This window comes from Micropterus dolomieu, linkage group LG18 (assembly GCF_021292245.1).
Source record: "Micropterus dolomieu isolate WLL.071019.BEF.003 ecotype Adirondacks linkage group LG18, ASM2129224v1, whole genome shotgun sequence".
In the NCBI taxonomy this organism is placed as follows: Eukaryota; Metazoa; Chordata; class Actinopteri; order Centrarchiformes; family Centrarchidae; genus Micropterus; species Micropterus dolomieu.
In genome coordinates, this window is record NC_060167.1 from 2,640,868 (window position 1) to 2,651,772 (window position 10,905).

A 10,905-nucleotide genomic window follows, 5' to 3' on the forward strand; every position below is an offset into this window, starting at 1 on the left:
TACTAAGAGGAAGATGGGACAAATTATTTTTGTTTATCACAAAACTGAGTTGTTCTTTATTTTAGTAAGCACTTCCATGTCAGTAGAAATGTTATTATACAAACAAAATCAACAAAAACTAAACATGACATTGGCAGAGGTGATTATAAATGAGTCAGTCTCTTACGTTGCGTCTGGGGGTCGAGGTTCTTTACTGAAGTCTGGAGGATTATCATTGGACTGGTCACTCTTCATAGACAGACTGTCGTCTTCCTCCATCATCTTTCATCAGCAGTCGGTCTGTCAATCCCCAACGAAATCTCTCAGGCATTCAGCTCTTTCAAAAATCAAGCAGAAATCCTTTTTTCTTACTCAACCTCCTCCTGGAAAGTTAAAGTTCCTATAAGACAGAAAGCAGAGTGTTATTTGCTTCTGCATATTTATGTTTCCTGTAAAAACACAAAGCTAGGGAGGGACTAGTCTCAGATATTGGTCAGCAGTTACAGTAACCAATAGCGCTGAATGTGCATTAAGCCCACACACCACTCAAATAACAGATCTGAGTGCTTCCTCCATCATCATACAGTAATCATAAGTTACAGCACAACTTCAAAACCAAACAAGGATGAAGACATTCTCACAAGCAGCGACAGGCCAAGTATTACAGGATCATTTACAAATCACACATCAGCAGGTAACTGAACTAACCAAATCCCTGCTGAGTCCATGTAGACAGCTCACTGTCAGATATTTAATAAAGAAATGCATTACTTCATAATCAAAGGACGCCAGCTTCACCTGTCTTTAACTGTGGACTTTAACATTAGTGACTGAAGCTGAGCGCCGTATTTTAATGTGTCTTCTTTTGTTGTTGAGACTTTTAGAATTATTTTTCAAATATAAGATTTTACATAAAAAATAAAAAAAACAGTTCAGTTTTAAATCAGTTCATCTCTGTGTGTCTATAAGTTGTTAAGTTTTCTCCTCTAAATTTTTTTGATGGATTTAAAAAAAATTAATCTCAAAGATTAGAGACAAGTCCTCATTAATATGTTGTCCATCTTTAAATTGTATGTCTACAGTAATAAGATTCTCTCATTTTATTTGCATACTGTAATCTCTGTTCAACCTTCACACACACCAGTAGTGAGTACAGACATAAATAAATGTAGAAATATATAAATATGGGACAGACAATTGAAGTTATATAAGATTATTAAAAAGAGAAAAATAATACTACTATTTGCAGAGAAAGAACAACATCGCAGATATTTACAGTCACACCTCTACATGTGTCTGACCACTATTTCATTCAGTTCACAGTATGCCTACAGGAAAAGCCCATTCTACCAACACCATTGGTTTCACACCGCTGCAACCTCCACAACCTCCCGCTCACTTTGCCTCAGTGGTAGCTTCCGCTCTACCCTCCCTCAACACATTTTCCTCACTTGAGGTCAATGATGCGACACAATCTCTGTGCTCTACACTAAGCTCGTGCCTGGATAGCTTGTGTCCTCTATCCACCAAGCCTGCTCGCCCAAACCAGCCCCACCCGTTGCAAACTGATAACATCCGTGGGCTCCGTACTGATCTCAGAGATGCTGGAAGAAAATGTCGAAAAACCAAAGACCCCGCCGACCTTAAGGGCTACCAATTGCTCCTATCATCCTTCTCAACAAGCATCAGTGCTGCCAAAACGGCGTTCTATAATGACAGAATAAGCAGTGCCACTGACTCAAGGAAATTATTTTCCACTTTTAAAGCGCTACTAAATCCTCCTCCACCTCCACCACCAACAAACTTGTCTGCTGATACCTTTGCTGCCTTCTTCACAGGTAAAGTGGAGGCTATAACGAGCCAATTCTTTGAAACACTCAAACTCAACCATTGTAGCAGTCCTACTATATCCTTTCCTCTGCCCTCCCAGGTCAGTGGTTGTTCACTCTCCTCGTTTACTCCTCTCACAGAAAGCGAAAGCCATATCTCCTACTGTGGTCCCGACAATCACTCATGTGATAAATACTTCTCTGGCTTCAGGAACCTTCCCGACCACTTTCAAAAGGGCTCGGGTTACACCCTTGCTCATAAAGCCCTCACTTGACCCAACTCAAGTTGAGAACTATCGACCAGTGTCTCTTCTACCATTTTTATCCAAAACTATTGAACGGGCAGTATTCAAACAGGTCTCAGAATTCCTCTCAGGGAATGACCTCCTAGATCCATATCAGTCTGGTTTTAAGAGTGCCCACTCTACTGACCTTTCTTTTCTCCGTGAGAGGGAAGAATTTAGAAAGTCACGTGGCGCTGCGGGGAGCCCCCAGCTGCAGTAGTGCATGAATTATGCGTGGCCTAATATTCATCCAGCCAGAGGGAACGATCACAAACCGTTCACAGCGCGTCGGCCATAATAGCGACACAACCCGTACCAGTGAGGGAGTGGAGCGGACCAGGGACAGGAGATCACGGAGCGACCGGCCCGTGATGGTTCCCTCTGGCTGGATGAAGTCTGACGTTCTGCACGATCCACGATGACAGAGAAATATAGAGATTAATGTCAATAAAGCAAGAGACCCCCCAAAATATCACAAATCACGGGGAGCTGTTGTCCTATGAAGGGGAGCTAAGCTCACCCTGGATCCCCCGTAGTTTTAGAGTTTCTCAAATTGTCAGACAGCCTGTTCATCCTCGGAGTCAGCACAGGACTGCCCAGGCTAAAGATCCTCGCCACAGGCGCACTAGAGGGTATCCCTGTCCTTTCACAAAACAATGTGAAGTAATACCTCCACCCCTCGAAAGACGCCTTTTGGCAGCTCTGCCATTTCTGCATCCGCAGGAACTGGCGCTGAAGGCTAAAGTTAGGTCGGGAAAGTGTTACACAAACAGAAAGGGACGTTAGATTTATTTTTCTCTCCTCCCGTTAAGCGGATAGTTCTAGAACCAGTTCGCAAGTAACGCAATGATTTTATTAGTAACTGTAATGTGATTACTGAAGTTATCAACAGTAACGTGTTACATTACTGCGTTACAGACAAAAGTAATCTGATTACGCCCCCAACACTTGATATAAGTACCCAGAAGAGTAAAGTAATTAAAGCTGCCACTTACCAGCTGCAATGTTAAACAGATGTACCTGCTGGTCAGATCCTCAGACCCTAAAATCACTCCTACTGTCTCTGTGATGTCAAAAATTGGATGTCAAATAATTTCCTCCAGCTGAACTCTGACTAAACAGAGATCCTGGTCATTTGGTCCCAGCAGATACTGCCATCTGCTGGTTCCCTGGTGAATCACATTAAACCTGTTGCTTGAAATCTTGGTGTCTGGTTTTACAGTAATTGAGCAGCACACCACAAAGCTTGTGCAATCATGTTTTTTACCAGTTTACACACATCAAAAATACGATCAATGTTCATTCATGTTCAAGGACACTGAGACCATCTTACACGCCTTCATCTCATCACGCCTGGATTACCGCAACAGCCTTTTTACTTGTTTAACACAAAAATCTATTAATCGTCTGTCCAGAACTCAGCTGCCAGGCTTTTAACCAGAACAAAGAAATACGATCCCATCACCCCTGGTTTAGCTTTATTACACTGGCTCCCAGTATGTTTTAGTACCAGGCTCTTGAAACACTGGGGGCCCAGCCCAGAAAACATTCATGGTTTCAACTGGTTTGAGCAGGTTTTCTGCTCATGTTCAAAGCTTTCTGCACTTTCTAAATCTCTCCCACATATCTGTGCTCTCTGACATAAGTGTAATATTACACGAATAAAATCGCGATCTGATGTGAATTAAGTCATAATATTTTAACAGCTACCTGCTCCTCTGCTGTGCATTACCCTGCCTTATTGCTCTGCTGACATGGTAGTAGGTTACCCCATTTAGACCGTCTGACAGACACAGAGCCCGTCTGGGACTGTATGGATGAGGAGCACACTGCTCTTCATCAGAGGTAGAAAAAAACGAAACTTAATACTTAATAAATAAATTACAGTGAGTAGCCTCCGTTCTATGAAGACCTGCGAGACAAGCTTCGTCAAAGAATATTGCATATAAATATGGAAACTATTTTTGATGTTTTGGGCTACAGTCAAAACCTCTGTGGCTTTAAAAATAACCTGGCGACGCCGATGGAATAGACTTTAAAGTTTTATTGATTACTTTTAAAGCTCTTCATTGTCATGATTAGTTTTTTGCCATATGTTTTCTCTGTTTTCCTTTCCCTGCTGTCTCTGTCAGTTTGGTCTGTCATGTCTTATCTGTGTGTGTTTGTGGGCGTGTCTGGCTGCGGCTCCTGGCTCGTCACCAACTGCAGCGTCTCGGGTTGATCAAGTAATCAACCCTTAAAAAATTAACAAGGATGAAGAAATTCTCACAAACAACTAGAAACTATCCTGTAACAGCAGCAGACCAACTGTTACCGTTTCACGCTCATTTACTAATCACACATCAGGTGACTGAACAACCAACATGTGGAAAACTAACCAGAGCCCTGCTGAGTCCATGTAGACAGCTCACTGCAACACAACAGCTTCAGTGTTCAGACAAACACCATGCAGTACATGGGGTGGGAGTGTTGGTCTTAAAATGGGGTCTGGTCAGGCGCATTGCTGTACTGAGGCAGCAGAAAGCTGTTACCGAAATTCCTGTGATCAAGTAAACGCTTTTTGCAGAAGATCTCAGGATGTTTTAAACAGCATTGTTTATTGAAGCCCGGCCGGGGCGGCAGGATATCAGCGATTTTCTCTTGATCCACAATATTCATCCCTTTGCAATTCCAAACAAGGTCATTCTTAGCTGGCGTAAATCTGGGAAGCCATCCTACTGGAAACTAGAATCAAATGCATTATCTAAATTACATTGATCCAGTGGAAGATGAAGGAGCTGCGTTCTGTTCCCTGTAAAACACTGCAGGAAAAGATCTTTAGCTGGAAACTAAGAGACTCTTTTTTTAAAATTTTTTAACCAAAACACATTTCAAATCAGTCTGTTCAAGCTAAGAGAGCTAATAAACAGATCGTGTTATAAAACTGATCTGTGTGAACACTCCACGAGTCCCCGTCAGTAAAGGTATGTCCCCACATTTTGTACACATTTTATAGAGTGACTTTTCCTATTTTGTTCAGTAAAATGTTTCTAAATTTATGCCTATAACAGAAGAACTCACCAGGAAGCAGAAATAATTACTATTATTATTATTTAACATTATGTTATTCTATATTAGTATTTGTTCTGTTAATAAAATAGAAAGAATCACTTTTTTTTTATAATAAATGTACTATTGTTATATTTCTTGTATGTTCTTAGTGTTCATCTTAAACGCTAAGAACATCACAGAAAACACGTTTCAGGACCTCCACTTCACTCAAAGCCTGTCCTTACCATAATAACTCTACTATAGGCACAACAAAAATCAGACGGTGGCAGCCTGCCCACAGTGCTGCACTGACGCCTCACATTACTGCAGTGAAACCTCTCTGCTGCATCCAACTTTATCTTTTATTTTGGTTTTTATACTGTGCCAGTCATTTAAATAGCAATGCACCAGGTGCAGGCACACCTGGCCTTTAAAGGGAATGTTAGATGGCGCTCTGATTATTAATCTTTTACTCATTGTGGTGTCAAGAAGCAGCAAAGCTGCATATGAAGGAAACAGACTTTAAGTGATCTGAAAGAATAAAAGCAGCAGCTGAAAATAAGTAGGCATACTTTTACTGAAGAACAACAAACATATGATCAGTTTAAAAAACAGTTTAAACCAGTTTGCTACCTACTTCTCTCATTTCTGACCACTTCCTGCTTTCGTGTTTGTCCTTTATTATCACATGTTTAATGTTAATCAGCTCTTTCTTCTATTTAAGTCATATCTTCCTGTTTCCTGTGTGTTCTGCCTCTGCCTGGATTTTGGGTTATTTCCTGCCTTGTTGTATTTACTTCATTTTATTCTGGACTGCTTACATGTTAGACACTTGCCTGCCTCATCACCTTTAGGCTGTACCTTTTTGTTTCTTTACAATTAAAACTAAATAAACTGAACTTACTTTGCCTGGTAATTTCTGTTTGGGTCTAAAATCCCCCCTTTATTTAAACCTGTGTCACATGTTATTTGATTTTTGTTGCCACTTTGATATTAGTTAGGAGGGTTTATTTTCCCCAATATAAAACATAAGTAGATGTGATGTACGACGTTAAACTCCTAATGTCGATAAGTTAGCAACACCAACTGAGATCAGAACAGAAAAACATATTTGTTCAAGAGTCACATAACCGACAGGAAGTGGCACACACTGATAAAACCAGTCAGCGCTCACTTTTCTTCAGAGAGCTTGTTCTCTTACTGAATGTTTAACCTGTATTAATTAGCAAATTACACCTTTGTGTCTAACAGTGAGTTCAACATTTATTTCCTCTACAGCCCACAGAGAGAAAACTGGCTTTAGCAGTAAAAGAATAAAATGTTGAATTAACGCTCACCCTGCCTCAGACTTAAAATGGAGTCAGAACTCACTTTGAGATTCCTTCCTGTTCTCATGTTCTCAGTGTTGCTCCTCCCCTCTGCATTTACAGGAAACTGCTGGAATTTATCTATGTTTGTATTTTGTCATGACTTTAACTTAAATGCACACTGACTGACTTGTGTTATCATTGGGACAAAAATGCTTGTTTTCTTGTTTAAGCACTTTGATATTATTTGATATCCTATTTGTTATTTCCCCAAAAATAAAACATAAGTAGACGTGATGTAAGACATTAAACTCCTAAATACATTCAATTCTGTTCTGCCTTCACACAATAATTCAGCTTCTCGTCTGCAGTCTGAGAGGAAAACAGGAACACAGACTGATCTCAGAACATTTAAGAGGAACACACAAGACTGCAAGAACACGAAGTGACACAATCTCTCTCTTTCAACCGCAGACAAACGCAGTTTAATGAAACCATTCAGAACTCCACCTGTGGCCTGTACCATGAAGCGAGGTAACTGGCTTATCCAGGTAACTTCAGGAGAAACTTTGTGATGTCGGGTGTAACTTCCCGGTTAACCTGTAGCCTCCTGCGAAAGATGCTTCCCAAGGTCTGGTGTTTTCTTCTGAACACTCCCAATAGTGATAGTACATTCTCACTGCTAAATCCGATTGCGAAGTCTAATAGGCTATAACTTTGTGCCTAATCTTGGAAATTTCTTTCTCTCTGGCGAAAACGCTCTGCCAGCACGGCCGAACACGCCCCGACGCGCACCAACTCCAATTAAGTTAAGACCGGGTTAACTAACCAACATCTTACCCACCGTCCTCTGAGTAGGTTGAACTCCCTTCCTAGTGGGCTACAGGCCCCTGCTCGCTGGGTTACTGTACCTTCAATGTGCAGCCTATTATTCAGCAAATTACATCTTTGTGTCCACAGATGAATCAAACTGTTCATTTTATCATTTCTTTCCAGGCCACAGAGTGAAAACTGACTCAGAGACTTTGACAGTAACATAATAAAAAGTTGGATTAACACTCACCCTGATTCAGCCTTATGTTTTTTCCTCTCGCTCTGTAGTCACAAAATGATCAGACTGCAACAAAAACTTTCAGGTCCGCTTCCTGTTCTCATGAGCCTCGAACACAGCCAGTGTTGCGCCTCCCTCTGCTCCTCTGCTCCTCTGCTCCTCCCTCTGCATTAACAGGCGTTGACGAGTCCCCACAAGTAGAGACCAGACTATAGGTAGAGACACTTTTTGAGGTTTTGGACTTACTTTTAGGGGAAACGTTATTACGTCAGTCGGTGACGAAAAACTCTGACAAGTGAAACAAGTCAGTGAAAACAGTTTTTTAAACATCATTCTGAAGTGAGTGAAAATACCATAAATAGTTTAGATTCTGAAGACTGGTGTAGTCTTAATCATTTATTTATTTATTTATCCCAATTAGCCTATTTAATTTACTCTATCATTTCTGCCACACTGATTGAATATAAGGTTACATTTTGTTCACCAGATTCTGGTGACCAGAAGCTCCCTTTAGTTTTAAAATAATGCTGCGACACAATTTTACCGTAATGCCTAGAAAATACAGTCTATAGCAAAACAAAGCGGGGGATGGGTTGACCGCTGTCTTCAACGCATAAGAGAAGAAACACCGCTGCATAACTTCATGATTAAATGTCCCGACACGCCGACAGGATCGGTCAAGATGTTAATTATTGTTCTGTGTTCTTCTACACATCCAAAAGGTCTCACACGCAAACTAAACGTTTCTGCAGAGGAATTTTTTCCGCTGCAGAAACTCTACGGTCAAAGAGTCAAAGAGAAACTGTCTGTCCTGCCAAGTTTATTACTGCAGTTGGTTTTGTTTCTGTTTCTGTAGCCTATTTGCTGTGACTTTACTGACTGACAGCAGCCTCTCTAATCATTACAGTCAATATTCAAAGAAAACACTGATAGGCCTACATCAATACAACACAACAAATAAATCACCTGGAAAGCTTCACTGACCGGTGGAGGTGCGGTAAAACGCGGGTGCGGGTGGATGATTTATGCGTTCATGCGGATAAAGATCATGTGAAAAGAGCAGATCAACCAACGCATCGCATCGATTCAGCTGCTATAATTGCCTCAAAACTGTGCAAAACAGCTGCTGACAGCAAATTATTAGGCTGTAATATCAAACGGAGCATCCTCTGAACTAAACTGTTGTTTATGTTGTCATATAGTAATAATAGTTCCCATGATATATTCTGCGCATCTTATTCCATAACTTGGGTATCAGCATCTCTTATTTTATGCAATTTAGTGAACAAAGAAGTGAAGGAGAAAGACCACGATGAACAGCCTGTAGTCAATTGGTTCTTCTACAAAACAGTGTTTTGCCCACTGCCTGGTTCAAGCCTGCACACACACAGATCAGAGAAAGATTCAGCTTTGATAGTTTACTAGTTCTATATTTTTGCTAACAGGTCTCTTTGTATGTATATTTCATTATAGATCATTAGTTTGTGTGACTGCAGTGTAACTTTGGTTGTTTAGTTGTAATTTTTGTTTGAATTATCGTAAATAAGCTCTATTAAAAGAAACCAAACATCTGGACATCACTCGTTTCTAAACCCGGGTTACAGCCCTAAGACACTCTGGTGTGGCAGCTGGGACACACTGCACACTACAGGCGGCTGTGGTAGCCTACATACAGTATGTACTCATACTCGTGATGTCAGGAAGTAGCATAGCTGGATATGAAGTCTTTAATGTAAGAATAAAGTACTTTTACTGAAGAACTGTAGAATTTTCTATAGGCCTGCTTGTTTTTTACCTGAATACATCTACATATCTGACAGCTGGCACTTTCTAGTCAACTCTAGTTTTGACTCTTTTCTAATCAAGATTTTACATAAAAATAAAAGATCCTGGCTAAATCTGGCATATTTACGTCACTGATGTTCATTAATCACTTTCAAATAAATAAATTGATACACTGTAAAAAAGGATTGGATCAATAAGTTATAGTAACTTCTTTCTATAATTTACCTCCACTTAACATAATAAGTTATGAAATTTCAACTTAATTTAATGAGTTATCACTATCACAACTCAGGTTTGTAAGCCAGTTCAGTGAAATGTAAATTTCAATGTGTCAACTTAATTTATAAGTGTGAGTTGGAATATGGTAACCGGATCTCTTAAAAAGTGACCATGACCCCGGTGTGGCGACAGTATTAATGCGCGGTGCAAATAGTCCTGAATATTTTCTCTTGATCTGATATACGACTAATAACTATGCTGATTGATTTTTGTAACACATTAATGAGGCGCACCACCCAATTGCAATTCCCCATTGAGAGAAGAAGAGGAACGCAAATTAAGCCTACTGACATTGGTGAGCAGATAAGCAGCGGATGAATACGTTATTTTCCAGCAAGATGTGGATGAGACTTGGCAGCGGAAAAGCGGGTCTTTTCGGATTGGAGCAAGAGAAGCAAGGTGAGTCTGTCATTTATAATAATTGTAACACATTTCAATGAGTCAATGAACTTAGTTATGAAGAAACGAATTGCTGTCATGAGACTTTCTGAACACGGGATAGTTCAGAGCAGCTTATTAATGCATGTAATGTTAGTGCTGAGCAGTGAACCCAACTTTACGGTGTTTAACGTTAGTCCGAATGTCACTTTTTACTTTTATTAAGAAGAAACACAATCTTTTATTTAACATTCACCCCTCAAAAAAGGACATTTATGGCGCTTGGTAGTTGTTTGAATGTTTGAGTTAGCTGCTTTACTAGAGCCTCTGTGTGTAACTTAGTGTCAGTAATTAGCCTTGGCCCGTCACAACGATGTGTGGAGTGGAGTCGACGTTTCAGTAATTAGCCGTAACGTTACCAACGTTGTTTCAGTAATTAGCCATGGCCTGTTCCAACGATGTGGGTGGAAATTAGCCTTGACCAGGTGAGTTGCTACTTAAATTAAAGTTAGCTGCTTCAGCAAAATTAAGAGGATTTGGGCTTTCTTAACATTGTTAGCTAATCTGTGACGAGTTTCTTTTGCAATGTTATTCGCTTATTAGTGAGTTTGTACTCAGCTCCAGCTTAACCTGCCAATTTAAAAAAAAATAAAAAAATCGTGTGTTTCACTGTCTGACTGTGAGAAGAGCTGGTGAAGATAACATTAGTTGATTTTGACTCTCTTTTTTTTGAAAGAGTGCAGTGACGTTAAAACGGTAGCCTCTGATCCACCACATCTGTTTTAACAGGCAGTGGCGAGTGGTTAGATCAGTGTTTCCCATACGTAATTTATTTGTGGCGTCCCGCCACAATATCAACGCAGACTGCCACATATTGATTTTCGTTTTTTTTTTACTAGGCCTATTTAAAATCTAAATCTAATCCCGCCCCTCTCCCTCATGAACACAGCAAAAGAAGAGGTTATAGTAAACATTTATACTTA

The 10,905-nt window shown here is 40.2% G+C and overlaps 2 protein-coding genes across 2 annotated transcripts in view; both read right to left on the minus strand.

Annotated features, from left to right (window-relative positions):
- Positions 1–7,636, minus strand: part of LOC123956640 (NACHT, LRR and PYD domains-containing protein 14-like) — a 36,610-nt gene extending 28,974 nt beyond the window's left edge. The window contains exons 1-2 of the mRNA XM_046028983.1: positions 7,493–7,636; positions 167–379 (exon numbers count right to left, since the gene is read on the minus strand). Of these exons, the coding sequence (XP_045884939.1) occupies positions 167–261 (95 nt within the window). The 5' untranslated portion in view covers positions 262–379; positions 7,493–7,636. The remainder of the gene's footprint in view (positions 1–166; positions 380–7,492) is intronic.
- LOC123956647 (nuclear factor 7, brain-like) overlaps positions 1–10,905 on the minus strand; it is a 167,305-nt gene that overhangs the window by 117,230 nt on the left and 39,170 nt on the right. The gene's annotated exons all lie outside the window — the stretch shown is intronic.